Raw genomic sequence first — 18,106 nt, 5'->3', positions numbered from 1 at the left:
GGGACCCTCGTGTGGACAATAAATCGGTAGAAGCTGAATGAATGAATGAATGAATGAATGAATTATGAAATCACACTTATCTTATTTTAACTTTATTGTATTTGTGTTGAAATGAACGATTATCCTTTTTCGGCTCCTTTTCACTCATGTTGTGTAATTTTCTTTTGAGTATTTGTATTTGCTTTGTTTGAATAATTAAATTAAAACAAATAAATTGAGAAAAATGCTGTCCAATAGTGAACATACATTAAATACATACATTATACATAGGCGTTTCTTTATTAAGTGGCTAAAGTGTGTTTTTGCTTGTGTCCCAGCTGGGAGTCATGTTCTCAGTCCAGGGCATATGTCTCATATAACCACACTTAAAAAAAGTAGCTTGCCATTAAATGAAATTAAATTCAATGAAAATTACAATTTAAGTCGCATATTTATGAAGTTCTCTCACTTTAAAAAAGTCATCATAGGAACAAGGAAACTGTTTTATTTTACTCCACGTGACAACGGTTTAAAGTGGGAGGGACACAGCTGAGTCTGACCAAACCGAGCCTATATAGAGTAACAAACATGCAACATTCAGTCACACAATGGCTTTGTTGAAATGGATGTGCATACTGACTCTGACGAGTCTCTTATCTGCAGGTGAGTCAAAATAGTTACACTGACTATTAACTGAAGATAACTCAGGAAAACTTGTTACACACACACACACACACTTACGCACCTATATACAACTATAATATTTGATTAATATTGACATGATTACTAAAGGGTTTGACAATGTTATCTGTTCACTTTAAGATTGTGCAACAAATTTAGAAATATGGGCATTAGCTTTGGGAGTATTATTTTATTTTTGGTGGCCTTAAACCACCAGCATTTTGAGAATCTCGCTCGAAAAATATATATAATATAGTATAAATAAATATAAATGTTATTTAAGAAATACTGGGGAAGGTTTTATAATTGTATAACCTTTTATCATGTTATCCGTTATGTGATGAATATCTCACACTGCAGTCACCCTGAATCTGTAATCATCCATGGTGAGCCAATAACTACTTTTATTGTCTTTAGATGACCACATGGAAGACTTAAAAGATATAGATTTCTCTTCTCTGCATGCATGTGCATGATGGCAGCACGTGTACATTTAAGTTAAATGTGGATAATAGGGGTCTAGAAGTCCAGGCAGAGAGGTGGGTTCTGAATCTTGAAAGTATACAAAAAAAAACTAACAACAGCAAAAAAGTGGCAAGTAGACTGTGGAGGTGACAAGCAGGGAAGGACAATATACATTAGGTTGTGTAGCTGGCAACAAGCAAAAATAGAGCTGAAGACCATAATCTACTGTTTTTATGTTTTACTGAGATGTTTCCGTGGGAAAAACTTTGCAGAAAAATGACTTTGTGTTGTCTCTCTTACAGAATCATATGCTCAGCTGGATGGTAAGATGATGGTTTTCTCTCAAAACCTCTTTATCTATACTTTTGACAACCAACTTTTTTAATAAAGACTTGTATTATCTCACAATTACATGTTCAGTGCAAAAGGCAACATTGGAACCTGTGCTGTTCTTTGCTGCAATCATAATGAGTTAGTTACCAATTATTTTGACCTCCTTTCCAGTATGTGGCACAGTTCCACTGAATAACCGGATAGTCGGAGGTGAAGATGCTCCACCTGGGAGTTGGCCTTGGCAGGTAAGTCTGCAGAGCTCTGGTGGCCATGTTTGTGGTGGTTCCCTCATCAACAGAGAGTGGGTGATGTCTGCTGCTCACTGCTTTTCCAGGTGGGTACCTACAATATGAGTTAAGGTCAATTTCTATGTGTCTCAGTCTGTGCTTTAGCAGTGTGTTTCATTGTCAAACGGATGCATGTTTGTCATCATTTCAGTTCAAGCACATCCGGATGGGAGGTTTCTCTTGGCCGTCAGAACCTCCAGGGCACAAACCCAAATGAAGTGTCCAGAAGTGTTGCCAGAATCATTTTACACCCAAACTATGATGGTGACACCAACAACAATGACATTGCTCTGCTCAGACTCTCCTCACCAGTCACATTCACAGACTACATCAGACCTGTGTGTCTGGCAGCCAGTGGCAGTGTGTTCAACAATGGTACAGATAGCTGGGTCACCGGCTGGGGTGCAGTCAATGAGGGAGGTGAGTCTGCTTGTTGCTGACAAGGAGTGACTTTTAATTGATATATAAAGTATAGAAAGTGTGAACTATCTCTCTTTTTTGGTCTCTCTCAGTGTCCTTACCATTCCCTGAATCTCTACAAGAAGTGGAGGTTCCAGTTGTGGGAAACAGACAGTGTAACTGTCTCAATGGAGTTGGTACAATCACAGACAACATGATCTGTGCTGGAGTTCTGGTGGGAGGCAAAGACTCATGTCAGGTAAGCTGCTTCTTTTATTTGTCACTCATTGCTGAACGTGTAAAGGACTTTGTGACATCCTTAGTCGTGTCCTCTCCACGTCCCCAGGGTGACTCAGGAGGTCCAATGGTAAGCAAACAAGGCTCTGTCTGGGTCCAGTCTGGAATAGTTAGTTTTGGTTTTGGTTGCGCTCGACCCAATTTGCCAGGAGTCTACTCCAGAGTGTCCAGTTACCAGCCCTGGATCAACTCCCTGATCCGCTCTGATGAGCCAGGTTTTGTGCAGTTCAGTTCCAGTGGTGGGGACACTGATGGCAGCTACATGTGTCCTGGTCTCCCACCACCTCTTACTACTACTACTGCTTCTGGTACTTGTACCAATACCGCAGAACCCGGTGCTACAACCACAGAGCCAGGATCTGTTGCATCGAGTGCTGAATGTAAGTATTTTGACTTCAACTACTCTGTTGTTTGAACCAGCGCTGTGCAATTACTGTCGGGATCACAGTATTTTGCTCTGTTGTTTCCAGTGTGTGGCATCACTCTCCTGAATAACAGGATAGTCGGAGGTGAAGAAGCTCCACCTGGGAGTTGGCCTTGGCAGGTTAGTCTGCAGAGCTCTGGTGGCCATGTTTGTGGTGGTTCCCTCATCAACAGAGAGTGGGTGATGTCTGCTGCTCACTGCTTTTCCAGGTGGGTACCTACAATATGAGTTAAGGTCAATTTCTATGTGTCTCAGTCTGTGCTTTAGCAGTGTGTTTCATTGTCAAACGGATGCATGTTTGTCATCATTTCAGTTCAAGCACATCCGGATGGGAGGTTTCTCTTGGCCGTCAGAACCTCCAGGGCACAAACCCAAATGAAGTGTCCAGAAGTGTTGCCAGAATCATTTTACACCCAAACTATGATGGTGACACCAACAACAATGACATTGCTCTGCTCAGACTCTCCTCACCAGTCACATTCACAGACTACATCAGACCTGTGTGTCTGGCAGCCAGTGGCAGTGTGTTCAACAATGGTACAGATAGCTGGGTCACCGGCTGGGGTGCAGTCAATGAGGGAGGTGAGTCTGCTTGTTGCTGACAAGGAGCGACTTTTAATTGATATATAAAGTATATAAAGTGTGAACTATCTCTCTTTTTTGGTCTCTCTCAGTGTCCTTACCATTCCCTGAATCTCTACAAGAAGTGGAGGTTCCAGTTGTGGGAAACAGACAGTGTAACTGTCTCAATGGAGTTGGTACAATCACAGACAACATGATCTGTGCTGGAGTTCTGGTGGGAGGCAAAGACTCATGTCAGGTAAGCTGCTTCTTTTATTTGTCACTCATTGCTGAATGTGTAAAGGACTTTGTGACATCCTTAGTCGTGTCCTCTCCACGTCCCCAGGGTGACTCAGGAGGTCCAATGGTAAGCAAACAGGGCTCCGTCTGGGTCCAGTCTGGAATAGTTAGTTTTGGTTTTGGTTGCGCTCGACCCAATTTGCCAGGAGTCTACTCCAGAGTGTCCAGTTACCAGCCCTGGATCAACTCCCTGATCCGCTCTGATGAGCCAGGTTTTGTGCAGTTCAGTTCCAGTGGTGGGGACACCGATGGCAGCTACACCTGTCCTGGTCTCCCACCACCTCTTACTACTACTACTGCTTCTGGTACTTGTTCCAATACCGCAGAACCCGGTGCTACAACCACAGAGCCAGGATCTGTTGCATCGAGTGCTGAATGTAAGTATTTTGACTACAACTACTCTGTTGTTTGAACCAGCGCTGTGCAATTACTGTCGGGATCACAGTATTTTGCTCTGTTGTTTCCAGTGTGTGGCATCACTCCCCTGAATAACAGGATAGTCGGAGGTGAAGATGCTCCACCTGGGAGTTGGCCTTGGCAGGTTAGTCTGCAGAGCTCTGGTGGCCATGTTTGTGGTGGTTCCCTCATCAACAGAGAGTGGGTGATGTCTGCTGCTCACTGCTTTTCCAGGTGGGTACCTACAATATGAGTTAAGGTCAATTTCTATGTGTCTCAGTCTGTGCTTTAGCAGTGTGTTTCATCGTCAAACGGATGCATGTTTGTCATCATTTCAGTACAAGCACATCCGGATGGGAGGTTTCTCTTGGCCGTCAGAACCTCCAGGGCACAAACCCAAATGAAGTGTCCAGAAGTGTTGCCAGAATCATTTTACACCCAAACTATGATGGTGACACCAACAACAATGACATTGCTCTGCTCAGACTCTCCTCACCAGTCACATTCACAGACTACATCAGACCTGTGTGTCTGGCAGCCAGTGGCAGTGTGTTCAACAATGGTACAGATAGCTGGGTCACCGGCTGGGGTGCAGTCAATGAGGGAGGTGAGTCTGCTTGTTGCTGACAAGGAGTGACTTTTAATTGATATATAAAGTATATAAAGTGTGAACTATCTCTCTTTTTTGGTCTCTCTCAGTGTCCTTACCATTCCCTGAATCTCTACAAGAAGTGGAGGTTCCAGTTGTGGGAAACAGACAGTGTAACTGTCTCAATGGAGTTGGTACAATCACAGACAACATGATCTGTGCTGGAGTTCTGGTGGGAGGCAAAGACTCATGTCAGGTAAGCTGCTTCTTTTATTTGTCACTCATTGCTGAATGTGTAAAGGACTGTGTGACATCCTTAGTCGTGTCCTCTCCACGTCCCCAGGGTGACTCAGGAGGTCCAATGGTAAGCAAACAGGGCTCCGTCTGGGTCCAGTCTGGAATAGTTAGTTTTGGTTTTGGTTGCGCTCGACCCAATTTGCCAGGAGTCTACTCCAGAGTGTCCAGTTACCAGCCCTGGATCAACTCCCTGATCCGCTCTGATGAGCCAGGTTTTGTGCAGTTCAGTTCCAGTGGTGGGGACACCGATGGCAGCTACACCTGTCCTGGTCTCCCACCACCTCTTACTACTACTACTGCTTCTGGTACTTGTTCCAATACTGCAGAACCCGGTGCTACAACCACAGAGCCAGGATCTGTTGCATCGAGTGCTGAATGTAAGTATTTTGACTACAACTACTCTGTTGTTTGAACCAGCGCTGTGCAATTACTGTCGGGATCACAGTATTTTGCTCTGTTGTTTCCAGTGTGTGGCATCACTCCCCTGAATAACAGGATAGTCGGAGGTGAAGATGCTCCACCTGGGAGTTGGCCTTGGCAGGTTAGTCTGCAGAGCTCTGGTGGCCATGTTTGTGGTGGTTCCCTCATCAACAGAGAGTGGGTGATGTCTGCTGCTCACTGCTTTTCCAGGTGGGTACCTACAATATGAGTTAAGGTCAATTTCTATGTGTCTCAGTCTGTGCTTTAGCAGTGTGTTTCATCGTCAAACGGATGCATGTTTGTCATCATTTCAGTACAAGCACATCCGGATGGGAGGTTTCTCTTGGCCGTCAGAACCTCCAGGGCACAAACCCAAATGAAGTGTCCAGAAGTGTTGCCAGAATCATTTTACACCCAAACTATGATGGTGACACCAACAACAATGACATTGCTCTGCTCAGACTCTCCTCACCAGTCACATTCACAGACTACATCAGACCTGTGTGTCTGGCAGCCAGTGGCAGTGTGTTCAACAATGGTACAGATAGCTGGGTCACCGGCTGGGGTGCAGTCAATGAGGGAGGTGAGTCTGCTTGTTGCTGACAAGGAGTGACTTTTAATTGATATATAAAGTATATAAAGTGTGAACTATCTCTCTTTTTTGGTCTCTCTCAGTGTCCTTACCATTCCCTGAATCTCTACAAGAAGTGGAGGTTCCAGTTGTGGGAAACAGACAGTGTAACTGTCTCAATGGAGTTGGTACAATCACAGACAACATGATCTGTGCTGGAGTTCTGGTGGGAGGCAAAGACTCATGTCAGGTAAGCTGCTTCTTTTATTTGTCACTCATTGCTGAATGTGTAAAGGACTGTGTGACATCCTTAGTCGTGTCCTCTCCACGTCCCCAGGGTGACTCAGGAGGTCCAATGGTAAGCAAACAGGGCTCCGTCTGGGTCCAGTCTGGAATAGTTAGTTTTGGTTTTGGTTGCGCTCGACCCAATTTGCCAGGAGTCTACTCCAGAGTGTCCAGTTACCAGCCCTGGATCAACTCCCTGATCCGCTCTGATGAGCCAGGTTTTGTGCAGTTCAGTTCCAGTGGTGGGGACACCGATGGCAGCTACACCTGTCCTGGTCTCCCACCACCTCTTACTACTACTACTGCTTCTGGTACTTGTTCCAATACTGCAGAACCCGGTGCTACAACCACAGAGCCAGGATCTGTTGCATCGAGTGCTGAATGTAAGTATTTTGACTACAACTACTCTGTTGTTTGAACCAGCGCTGTGCAATTACTGTCGGGATCACAGTATTTTGCTCTGTTGTTTCCAGTGTGTGGCATCACTCCCCTGAATAACAGGATAGTCGGAGGTGAAGATGCTCCACCTGGGAGTTGGCCTTGGCAGGTTAGTCTGCAGAGCTCTGGTGGCCATGTTTGTGGTGGTTCCCTCATCAACAGAGAGTGGGTGATGTCTGCTGCTCACTGCTTTTCCAGGTGGGTACCTACAATATGAGTTAAGGTCAATTTCTATGTGTCTCAGTCTGTGCTTTAGCAGTGTGTTTCATCGTCAAACGGATGCATGTTTGTCATCATTTCAGTACAAGCACATCCGGATGGGAGGTTTCTCTTGGCCGTCAGAACCTCCAGGGCACAAACCCAAATGAAGTGTCCAGAAGTGTTGCCAGAATCATTTTACACCCAAACTATGATGGTGACACCAACAACAATGACATTGCTCTGCTCAGACTCTCCTCACCAGTCACATTCACAGACTACATCAGACCTGTGTGTCTGGCAGCCAGTGGCAGTGTGTTCAACAATGGTACAGATAGCTGGGTCACCGGCTGGGGTGCAGTCAATGAGGGAGGTGAGTCTGCTTGTTGCTGACAAGGAGTGACTTTTAATTGATATATAAAGTATAGAAAGTGTGAACTATCTCTCTTTTTTGGTCTCTCTCAGTGTCCTTACCATTCCCTGAATCTCTACAAGAAGTGGAGGTTCCAGTTGTGGGAAACAGACAGTGTAACTGTCTCAATGGAGTTGGTACAATCACAGACAACATGATCTGTGCTGGGGTTCTGGTGGGAGGCAAAGACTCATGTCAGGTAAGCTGCTTCTTTTATTTGTCACTCATTGCTGAATGTGTAAAGGACTTTGTGACATCCTTAGTCGTGTACTCTCCACGTCCCCAGGGTGACTCAGGAGGTCCAATGGTAAGCAAACAGGGCTCCGTCTGGGTCCAGTCTGGAATAGTTAGTTTTGGTTTTGGTTGCGCTCGACCCAATTTGCCAGGAGTCTACTCCAGAGTGTCCAGTTACCAGCCCTGGATCAACTCCCTGATCCGCTCTGATGAGCCAGGTTTTGTGCAGTTCAGTTCCAGTGGTGGGGACACCGATGGCAGCTACACCTGTCCTGGTCTCCCACCACCTCTTACTACTACTACTGCTTCTGGTACTTGTACCAATACCGCAGAACCCGGTGCTACAACCACAGAGCCAGGATCTGTTGCATCGAGTGCTGAATGTAAGTATTTTGACTACAACTACTCTGTTGTTTGAACCAGCGCTGTGCAATTACTGTAGGGGTCACAGTATTTTGCTCTGTTGTTTCCAGTGTGTGGCATCACTCCCCTGAATAACAGGATAGTCGGAGGTGAAGATGCTCCACCTGGGAGTTGGCCTTGGCAGGTTAGTCTGCAGAGCTCTGGTGGCCATGTTTGTGGTGGTTCCCTCATCAACAGAGAGTGGGTGATCTCTGCTGCTCACTGCTTTTCCAGGTGGGTACCTACAATATGAGTTAAGGTCAATTTCTATGTGTCTCAGTCTGTGCTTTAGCAGTGTGTTTCATCGTCAAACGGATGCATGTTTGTCATCATTTCAGTACAAGCACATCCGGATGGGAGGTTTCTCTTGGCCGTCAGAACCTCCAGGGCACAAACCCAAATGAAGTGTCCAGAAGTGTTGCCAGAATCATTTTACACCCAAACTATGATGGTGACACCAACAACAATGACATTGCTCTGCTCAGACTCTCCTCACCAGTCACATTCACAGACTACATCAGACCTGTGTGTCTGGCAGCCAGTGGCAGTGTGTTCAACAATGGTACAGATAGCTGGGTCACCGGCTGGGGTGCAGTCAATGAGGGAGGTGAGTCTGCTTGTTGCTGACAAGGAGTGACTTTTAATTGATATATAAAGTATAGAAAGTGTGAACTATCTCTCTTTTTTGGTCTCTCTCAGTGTCCTTACCATTCCCTGAATCTCTACAAGAAGTGGAGGTTCCAGTTGTGGGAAACAGACAGTGTAACTGTCTCAATGGAGTTGGTACAATCACAGACAACATGATCTGTGCTGGGGTTCTGGTGGGAGGCAAAGACTCATGTCAGGTAAGCTGCTTCTTTTATTTGTCACTCATTGCTGAATGTGTAAAGGACTTTGTGACATCCTTAGTCGTGTCCTCTCCACGTCCCCAGGGTGACTCAGGAGGTCCAATGGTAAGCAAACAGGGCTCCGTCTGGGTCCAGTCTGGAATAGTTAGTTTTGGTTTTGGTTGCGCTCGACCCAATTTGCCAGGAGTCTACTCCAGAGTGTCCAGTTACCAGCCCTGGATCAACTCCCTGATCCGCTCTGATGAGCCAGGTTTTGTGCAGTTCAGTTCCAGTGGTGGGGACACCGATGGCAGCTACACCTGTCCTGGTCTCCCACCACCTCTTACTACTACTACTACCACTACTACTACTGCTTCTGGCACTAGTACCAATACCGCAGAACCCAGTGCTACAACCACAGAGCCAGGATCTGTTGCATCGAGTGCTGAATGTAAGTATTTTGACTACAACTACCCTGTTGTTTGTACCAGCGCTGCAATTACTGTAGGGGTCACAGTATTTTGCTCTGTTGTTTCCAGTGTGTGGCATCACTCCCCTGAATAAAAGGATAGTCGGAGGTGAAGATGCTCCACCTGGGAGTTGGCCTTGGCAGGTAAGTCTGCAGAGCTCTGGTGGCCATGTTTGTGGTGGTTCCCTCATCAACAGAGAGTGGGTGATGTCTGCTGCTCACTGCTTTTCCAGGTGGGTACCTACAATATGAGTTAAGGTCAATTTCTATGTGTCTCAGTCTGTGCTTTAGCAGTGTGTTTCATCGGCAAACGGATGCATGTTTGTCATCATTTCAGTACAAGCACATCCGGATGGGAGGTTTCTCTTGGCCGTCAGAACCTCCAGGGCACAAACCCAAATGAAGTGTCTAGAAGTGTTGCCAGAATCATTTTACACCCAAACTATGATGGTGACACCAACAACAATGACATTGCTCTGCTCAGACTCTCCTCACCAGTCACATTCACCGACTACATCAGACCTGTGTGTCTGGCAGCCAGTGGCAGTGTGTTCAACAATGGTACAGATAGCTGGGTCACCGGCTGGGGTGCAGTCAATGAGGGAGGTGAGTCTGCTTGTTGCTGACAAGGAGTGACTTTTAATTGATATATAAAGTATAGAAAGTGTGAACTATCTCTCTTTTTTGGTCTCTCTCAGTGTCCTTACCATTCCCTGAATCTCTACAAGAAGTGGAGGTTCCAGTTGTGGGAAACAGACAGTGTAACTGTCTCAATGGAGTTGGTACAATCACAGACAACATGATCTGTGCTGGGGTTCTGGTGGGAGGCAAAGACTCATGTCAGGTAAGCTGCTTCTTTTATTTGTCACCCATTGCTGAATGTGTAAAGGACTTTGTGACATCCTTAGTCGTGTACTCTCCACGTCCCCAGGGTGACTCAGGAGGTCCAATGGTAAGCAAACAGGGCTCCGTCTGGGTCCAGTCTGGAATAGTTAGTTTTGGTTTTGGTTGCGCTCGACCCAATTTGCCAGGAGTCTACTCCAGAGTGTCCAGTTACCAGCCCTGGATCAACTCCCTGATCCGCACTGATGAGCCAGGTTTTGTGCAGTTCAGTTCCAGTGGTGGGGACACTGATAGCAGCTACACCTGTCCTGGTCTCCCACCTTTTTCAGCAACTCCTTTAACAACAAGACCAAGTACTCCTGCTCAAGCTGCATTCAGTCCTGCAAGTGAGTGTAAAGATATAAATAATACAAATTAAAAAGGTAAAAATTAAATAACTAAATTAAATTAAATTAAATTAAATTAAATTAAATTAAATTAAAGTTTTATCCCACATTTTAATCCTCTCTTTGTAATTATTTCTTTCTTCATTCTTTAAATTTTCCTATTTAGGAGCAGTGTGTGGCAATGCACCAGAGAATAGTCGCGCCGTTGGTGACAGTGGTGTTGTCCCTGGAGGAATGTGGCCCTGGATTGCCAGTCTCTACAAAAATGGGGCCTACACTTGTGCAGGAACCCTCATTTCTGATAACTTTGTCCTCACTAGTGACCAATGCTTCTTGTAAAAACACACCTGTTATTATTTCCTTTAAGATTAACACTGAATAGCTATAACACCTGGATTTATGTTTCTAATAATGTTTTCTCTTCCTCAAAGCTCAAATCCAAATGTCCTTGAGTGGACTGTGTTCTTGGGTCACCAACATATCAACGGTTCTGACAAGTTTGACATGTCTCTGGCTGTTGTGAAAATTAAGTTCAGCGAACTGACAGGCTCTAATGTTGCTGTGCTGCAACTGGCTAAAAGAGTCAGCTTCAGTGATATTGTTCAGCCTGTGTGTTTGGATGTAAACAATGACATATCCTTCCCTGTTGGGAGTCAATGCTGGATGGCAGGCTGGGGGAAAGGAAGTAAGAACAGAGGTAAGCTGTTTCGACCAAACCAATTACTGATAGTGAAACTGACCTCTGTATTTAATCTATCCTTATTACACACCAGTAGTGAATACATAAAGCAAATTCTGGCAAGGGCCATGCCAGAATTTGAGTCACTGACCCTTTGGTTACAAGCCCAATTCCCTTTCCTTTGGCCATATAGCTGCCCCAAATGACTGTAGTTGTGAATGGTTGTCTCTCTATAGCCCCTCTCAGGTCAAATGCTGAATAGTGGGTTTTATTGGCTCTGGGTCTGGTTGACAGTTTTACATTACATTGCATGTTATTAAGCAGATGCTTTTCTCCTAAAAAGACTTACAATGGAATTGAGTATAATCAGCCAGGGGTGGAGTCAAACTTGCGACCATGATGTCTTTCGCACACAGGGTACCGGTCTTAACCACTGAGCCACTCCATCCCTCCTATGTAACTTTCCAAGCAGCAATCTAAATGTGTTTACTTGCTAAGTTTAGAAGAGGGACTGATTGACATCTTCAGTAGTTAGCTGTTGGCTTCAATTGCAGAACTGAAGAAGCCTGAAGACTGAATGCAAGGTGAAATGTCTTGAAACCTAACTCAATCAAGTCCAGTAGTCTACAGCTAACTACTGAAGATGAATGAGAACCTTCAGAGACTTCTGAAATTTACTTGAAGAAAAAATGGGATGGAACAGCTTCATTCAGTGCAACTATTGCACCAACACAACTGATTCAGCTCATCAACAAGCCCTGCAAGGACCTGGTAACGGCCCATTAATTTGAACAAGGTGTGGTGGAGCAGAGAAAGATCGAAAACATGCAAATCTTCAAAGTTCCGTATAAAGTATTGAAATTATACACTTATTATTATCATGCTTGCTTTACTGGCACACCCTTTCACTACTTCCTTGTCTAATCAGTGCACCTCATTAGACAGCTGAAACTGAGTGTCAGACTCGAAAAACAAAAAACAATCCACCTACATGGACGTGTAAACTAAAACAATAATTTCAAAGACCAGTTTTCTCACAAAAACTTTACCAGAACTTCTTGACGTGACTAAAGAAACACTTTGCAGTGGTTTGTGTGTTTCTGTAGGGGTCTCTGTCGTTTCTGTGGGGTGCACTGCCTTTCTTGTTCTGGGTTTTGGCATAGTTTCTGAAATTTAAGTGGTACACAATATTGCCAAACAAATAATAAGATAATTACAGATCATTTGCTAGTTGTACAAGGCCAAGACAACTTATATACAAATTATAACAATTAGAACCGTTTTTAGAAATATAAAAGTTGTAAGAAGAACATTGCCGAACTGTGTACAGTTCAGGGACAGAGTATTGACCAACTCCTATTAAATACACTGAACACTATGTACATATTTTACACTTATACATAGCTATATACCGATATTATTACAATATTTCAACTTACAGTTAGAATTTCGCAGATTCTTCTGGGTGTTAGCTCACTTTCACAACGATTAGCATTGTAGTTCAAAGTAGGCTGAGCCAGAGCAGTTTAAATAGAGCGTTGCCTCATCTCCGTTCTGCATTTTGAACAACCATGTACTTAGTATGTTATAACCTAGTACTTACATCTGTTCCGTATGGGTTCTTTCTTAGTACGTAGATTGTATTACCATCTAGTTTCCTTGAAGGTTTTAATGTGCTTACTAAGTTATAGTTACTTACTTACTATGTTTTCCGATGGGTACTTTCTTTGTACATAGATTGTATTACATCTAGTTTCTTGGTAGTTTTTCATGTACTTACTAAGTAATAACATAGTAATTACATAAAGTTATTTTGGAACTTTCCTATTAACTATGTTTTGTTACTTTGGTGGACTGTAAAATAAAGGGTTTCCGGCAGAGTTAGCTGCAGAAGAGGGGGTTTAGTTTTAACAGAAATGACTGGAAATTACTGGACCTTTGAAGTGTTGGCCCCTAACCTGTGGAACAGTTGACCTACCAACATCCTCAAACCAAAGATACAGTTTAACCAGAGCATAATCACATTGAGGAAGGTGAAATCACAGCATTTGCTTTTATATTGTATTAAATAAAACAATTTGAGTGATTTTTTTTTTTTTTACCTAGGTGATTATAAAGCTGGATCAGTGCTCCGAGACCTTGAAACTCAAGTAGCAAGTTGTGGCAATGTTTTGGATACAGGGAACATTTGCACATATGCCATGGACCTTCAAGAGGTAAAAAAAAATGCTTTCCCTATGTCTATCTACTGAACAAATTTCCAGTACCTGCGTGTGTATTTTCATCATATGTTCAGTGGTAACCATGCTAATGCAGAGCGGAACTTAGTCACATTTCACTTCCAATACGATACCGATATTGCAGCCTTGAGTATTGGCCAATACCGATATCGATCTGATACGATATCAGCACGAATCATACATACTTTAATCACTTATTTTGTAGTGTGGAATGTTAGAATAGTCTTGATCAAGTGATATTACTTAAACAGAGAACAATAGTAAGAGAAAAACCGACTCATTTATTATTAACCAATGGTTAGATCCATTTTTACCTTCAACATAAGAATATTGTTAATTTCATACAGTCTATGGTTCATTTCATCAGGAGGAAAGTACCTAGTGCTAATGGGGGTGCCCGGGAAACGGCCCCGCAGACGTACTTAGGTCCGTGTGTGGAGCTGACACAAACGGAGGCTGTTGAAAGTCGACAGGTGGCGCTGGTTTATGAAATAATGCTGTTTTAGCAGCACGCCTCAGCTAGCTCGCGCTCGCTGTGCCACTTCGTGGCCTCTGATTTCGGAGGTTAAAGAAAAAACCTTTAACCTTTAAATAGCAGTAGCACACACGCTGTTGTTGTGATCATGTGATCTACATGCATCCAACACACAGAGCCCACGTGATCACAACGGCGCTGCTGGATAGAAGAGCTGGAGCGGAATGGACTGTTGTATCGGAGATTTTAGAGGCAGTCCGATATTATCGGCTGATATCGGACTGATATCCGATATCAATGTCGGATCGGGACATCCCTACAGACAAGCCTCTTATAGAAAATGTGAGTGAGAAGCCAGAGCTTGATGAGCCACCGATCTCCTCCAGCTCTGCTGTTTTGCGAACACTAGTTTCCCAGTGAAATACAAGAGAAAGGCAAGTGATGTCACCAGAGCCGGATTAACGCAAAGGCAAACTAGGCACGTGCCTAGGGCCCGATTGGCAGGGGGCCCAGACAGAGGGACAGTCAAAACCTAAAAATGACTTGGTCCAGGTTTCAAGACGATTTATGCTCCTCGTCCTGATGACGCGACGCTGTCAGGGCATTCTGAGGGCAGTCTGCTCCGATCGACAGTCGCGCTGGGGGCAGGCGGGCGGGAGAAGCCGCGGCGAGTGCACATGTCCGCGGGCGAGGTCCGGCGGGGGTTCGCTGTAAACCACCTTCGCCCCGAGCCATTCCAAGCCGATCTAGAGTCGGTCGCGGCGCACCACCGGCGGAGGAAATTGCATGTCAAACTTATGTGTGACACTGTTTTATGATGAAGTCGGCATCAATTTATGGAAAAAACTGTTGAAAAGTTGAAATATGGAGATTAAAGGTTTCTGCCCAACAGTAATCTCCAATACTTATTGACCTAAATGGATTTGTTAAAAGACTATACTTCTTTTTTCTTTTTTTTAAAAAACAACCTAAAACTGACTAAAACTTTTTTGAGTTTTTGTTGACTAAAATTGGACTAAAACTATCACATATAGAAATGACTGAAACATGACTAACACTAATAAGCGTTTTAGTCCAAAAGACTAAAACTAAGACTAAATCTAGAATGGCTTCCAAAAACAACACTGCACAGTTCACCATCCAGAGAAACATCCAGACCAGTGGAGAAAACTGCTGAACAGTCCAGACCAGGAGCTGAATACCAGAAAATGGAAGAGAGGTGATGCTTGTCCATGAAAATAAACCTCTTTACCACGACAGCACAGTTTCTCTTACTGCAAATCTTATTGCTCTTTGTATATTTGACTACTTATTAAACTATTCAATTTAATCAACACATTTAATTAAGATTTTCTGCAAAATCCAATAGCTTACAACATTTATCTTATTTGCTCTGTTTACATAGCAATGCTGACACCTATTGGTGATTTACTGGTACTACTGCCTTAACAATGACACTCGCAATGGATAAGATAAGGATAATTTAATAGCATTTAATAGAGCCTTGTAGTAACGTATCAATACGGTAATAAAAATCAAAAAATAGTCTGATAGACTGTTTAATATATGACACATGACTTATTTTGGCATACAAAGAACCAACTCGTAACCAAAGACTACGCTATGTAAAATGTGAATTAACTTTTATTAGTAACTTTGGTAAGTTTCAGATTTCAATTCATAAATAACATCGAGCGAGGGGGGCCCAAAAAATACAGTCTGCCTAGTATAGTCCATTTATTTAATCCGGCTCTGGATGTCACTGTAATGGGCTGTGCCGCTGGTAATACGTCAAACTGCTTTGAAATCAGGAGTACAAGGAAAAAGCAGGAAGTCCTGGCATTTAGGCAGTCGTTATTAAGAATTTGGATAAATCTTCTTTCTGAGTACAAGCTGGGACTAAAGATGTTAGTATTGTTTCTACATGCTGGACTATAATTTATCTTTATTTTATTATTATATTTACTTTTTATATATTTGAGAACCGACCGTGACTTATGCGTACCATTACACTCCTACATGTCAGTGTTTCCAACATCTATTTGTCTTTAAGTCAAGTGTCAGAACCTTGCTGATGGTGAATCCACTTTGTTTTTTTTAACAGGGGGATCAGGGCAGCCCCCTGCTGTGCAAGTGGGACTCATCTTGGTTTCACGTGGCCGTCGTTACAATGAATGAAAACAAGGTCCGTGCTGATATTCAGGTCTTTTCAAAAACATCAAGATTTGGGTCGTTCTTAAAGGAGACAGTTGGCGACATGCCGTCTCCCGCAGTGTTTGCAACAGGAAATACTCTCGGTTTCACCAATTCCTTGTTTTTCCCTTTCACTGTCATTATTATCATCATGTTCCAGTTGTAATGAGGTTTGTTGTTCAGGGATATTTGTGCTGAAAAGTCAAGCTGACAGCTCTGAGCCCTCTCATAATCCCTCATGTATATTCTGTACTGTTAATGCACTTGAAATCCTGTGGTCAAACAATAGAGAACACATCACAAGATGGTTTGTATTTATATTATACACGTTTACTCATTTAGAATAGCAGAATGTATTTTACTGTTAGTACAAGTAATTGTATATTTCATATAATTTACTCTATGTACCTGTTGTCGTTGAATAACATTATTAAAACATTATTAAAGATGTTTGAAGTCACACAATAAAATTGAAGAACCACAAAGCACATGTCTTTTTCTGAGCAACTATGATATATATCCTCTTCTGAGATATCTGATATCTGAGATTATATCCTCACATATAATCAGATTTGTTCACATAAGGTTTTTCAATAAAAGTTCCATTATATTTAAGCAAATGTCAAAGCTACTGAGGAGGAAATGTTTTAGTTAAAAGTTATTTATTCCGATGTTGAGCAGTCATTGTCCATACGAGGCTACACCTCTGAACCACAGGCAGCAAATTCATCTTCAGTCACAGCCATAATAGTCTATGATAAAGCAACCAGCCACAAGAAAGGGATTCCTAATCATTAATAAAAGCCCAGGTAAAGAAAAGACAGGTCAAATATTTTATCCCCATTTCATCAATGAGTAAATGTTGCCTTCCCACTATGTGTTCCCTCACAATAACTTTTGTTTACTCTCCTCTCTGTTGCCCCTGCTGTGGCCCTCCCAGAGGCTCCGCAGCCCCGTGGCTCCAATAAATGGTGCTACGAAATAAATGGCTGCAATATATATATATATGTCCGTATCTTGTAGTCTTTTATTTGTAGGAGTGTGGAGCAGGAGTGTGGAGCAGGAGGGTGGAGCAGGAGTGTGGAGCAGGAGGGTGGAGCAGGAGTGTGGAGCAGGAGGGTGGAGCAGGAGTGTGGAGCAGGAGGGTGGAGCAGGAGGGTGGAGCAAGAGTGTGGAGCAGGAGGGTGGAGCGGGAGGGTGGAGCAGGAGTTTGGCCACTGAGGTCTTGCAGGTAGCAAGTGCCGTGCATGGCCAGGCAGGGCCACCGCAGTATTACATTCAAACTAAAGTATTGCAAGGGACCACACTGACCACTGACCACTGACCACTGAGGGAACACAATGTTTTGGAAGGGAATGCAACATGTTCAGGTCTCTGTAGATCATACTATATCGAGTTTTACCAGGAAACAAAATCCACAAATGAACACATGAATCTTCCACTGCACTCACATTCACACATCTAAATCATTTACATGTGTTCATAATATGACCGCATGTAAAACGGTGCACCACAGAAACCCTTCACTATTTATTAGAATGTGTTATGTTAGCGCCCTGGTCACACGCTGTGAGATGTAAATCTTTTTATCTGAGTGTTCACCGGTGTTTATCCTTTAATCTCATTGCTTTCTTCCTTTCTGTGTATTTTTATTATGTATGTGACAGCACTTTGTAAATTGCTGCTTTAAAGGTGCTATACAAATAAAGCTTTACTTACTAAACACTTCAGTGAGTGAAGTAATTTTTAAAATTTAAAAAAAAATGTTTTTTATCCATTAAGAAGATATGACTACACTCGTGAGTAAAAGCAGTGTCACTCTGAATGTTATCAACATATTGTTATTTTATGTTTGTTGTTCTGGTTCTGGTTCTGGTTCTGGTGCACCTCCATCGGCCGCTTCTCCCTCTGCACTTTCATGAATCATCTGCTTGTATTTACTCTTGAAAAATCCAGCCTGAGAGTAAAAACACAAACATCTTGTGTTGACAATGTGAAACAATGTGAAATGTGTCTCATTCTACAA

General features: G+C 43.3%; 4 protein-coding genes across 5 annotated transcripts in view; 3 read left to right on the top strand and 1 right to left on the bottom strand.

Annotated features, from left to right (window-relative positions):
* Window positions 1-587: 587 nt before the first annotated feature.
* LOC131448867 (transmembrane protease serine 9-like) lies at window positions 588-5,420 on the top strand. Its single transcript, XM_058621654.1, has 14 exons — window positions 588-642; window positions 1,428-1,448; window positions 1,630-1,792; window positions 1,897-2,165; window positions 2,258-2,403; window positions 2,491-2,821; window positions 2,912-3,074; window positions 3,179-3,447; window positions 3,540-3,685; window positions 3,773-4,103; window positions 4,194-4,356; window positions 4,461-4,729; window positions 4,822-4,967; window positions 5,055-5,420. The coding sequence occupies exons 1-14, from the start codon at window positions 588-590 to the stop codon at window positions 5,418-5,420; spliced, it is 2,838 nt and encodes a 945-aa protein (XP_058477637.1).
* A 94-nt stretch (window positions 5,421-5,514) lies between these two features.
* Window positions 5,515-10,916, top strand: LOC131448892 (transmembrane protease serine 9-like). Its single transcript, XM_058621684.1, has 17 exons — window positions 5,515-5,638; window positions 5,743-6,011; window positions 6,104-6,249; window positions 6,337-6,667; window positions 6,758-6,920; window positions 7,025-7,293; window positions 7,386-7,531; window positions 7,619-7,949; window positions 8,040-8,202; window positions 8,307-8,575; window positions 8,668-8,813; window positions 8,901-9,246; window positions 9,335-9,497; window positions 9,602-9,870; window positions 9,963-10,108; window positions 10,196-10,493; window positions 10,660-10,916. Exons 1-17 carry the CDS (start codon window positions 5,613-5,615, stop codon window positions 10,830-10,832), a joined length of 3,654 nt encoding a protein of 1,217 aa, XP_058477667.1. The 5' UTR covers window positions 5,515-5,612; the 3' UTR covers window positions 10,833-10,916.
* Window positions 10,893-16,246, top strand: LOC131448946 (serine protease 46-like). Its single transcript, XM_058621782.1, has 3 exons — window positions 10,893-11,190; window positions 13,279-13,388; window positions 15,992-16,246. Exons 1-3 carry the CDS (start codon window positions 10,893-10,895, stop codon window positions 16,244-16,246), a joined length of 663 nt encoding a protein of 220 aa, XP_058477765.1.
* The window catches only part of LOC131448893 (integrin alpha-M-like), a 29,067-nt gene continuing 26,391 nt past the window's right edge, over window positions 15,431-18,106 (bottom strand). For both annotated transcript variants that reach the window (XM_058621685.1, XM_058621687.1), the window contains one exon: window positions 15,431-18,037. In XM_058621685.1, coding sequence (XP_058477668.1) covers window positions 17,927-18,037 — 111 coding nt within the window. In that variant the 3' untranslated portion in view covers window positions 15,431-17,926. The remainder of the gene's footprint in view (window positions 18,038-18,106) is intronic.

This window comes from Solea solea, chromosome 21 (genome assembly GCF_958295425.1).
Source record: "Solea solea chromosome 21, fSolSol10.1, whole genome shotgun sequence".
In the NCBI taxonomy this organism is placed as follows: domain Eukaryota; kingdom Metazoa; phylum Chordata; class Actinopteri; order Pleuronectiformes; family Soleidae; genus Solea; species Solea solea.
The sequence above is the reverse complement of the archived record's forward strand: the minus strand, read 5'-3'. Positions and strand labels throughout refer to the sequence as shown.

Coding starts and splice junctions, on each gene's coding strand:
- LOC131448867 (XM_058621654.1), top strand. CDS start 588: ATGGCTTTGTTGAAATGGATGTGCATACTGACTCTGACGAGTCTCTTA. Junction 1,793..1,896: donor GCTGCTCACTGCTTTTCCAG/GTGGGTACCTAC, acceptor TCATCATTTCAG/TTCAAGCACATCCGGATGGG. Junction 4,730..4,821: donor GGGTGCAGTCAATGAGGGAG/GTGAGTCTGCTT, acceptor GGTCTCTCTCAG/TGTCCTTACCATTCCCTGAA.
- LOC131448892 (XM_058621684.1), top strand. CDS start 5,613: ATGTCTGCTGCTCACTGCTTTTCCAG. Junction 7,294..7,385: donor GGGTGCAGTCAATGAGGGAG/GTGAGTCTGCTT, acceptor GGTCTCTCTCAG/TGTCCTTACCATTCCCTGAA. Junction 9,498..9,601: donor GCTGCTCACTGCTTTTCCAG/GTGGGTACCTAC, acceptor TCATCATTTCAG/TACAAGCACATCCGGATGGG.
- LOC131448946 (XM_058621782.1), top strand. CDS start 10,893: ATGTTTCTAATAATGTTTTCTCTTCCTCAAAGCTCAAATCCAAATGTC. Junction 11,191..13,278: donor GAAAGGAAGTAAGAACAGAG/GTAAGCTGTTTC, acceptor TTTTTTACCTAG/GTGATTATAAAGCTGGATCA. Junction 13,389..15,991: donor ATGCCATGGACCTTCAAGAG/GTAAAAAAAAAT, acceptor TTTTTTTAACAG/GGGGATCAGGGCAGCCCCCT.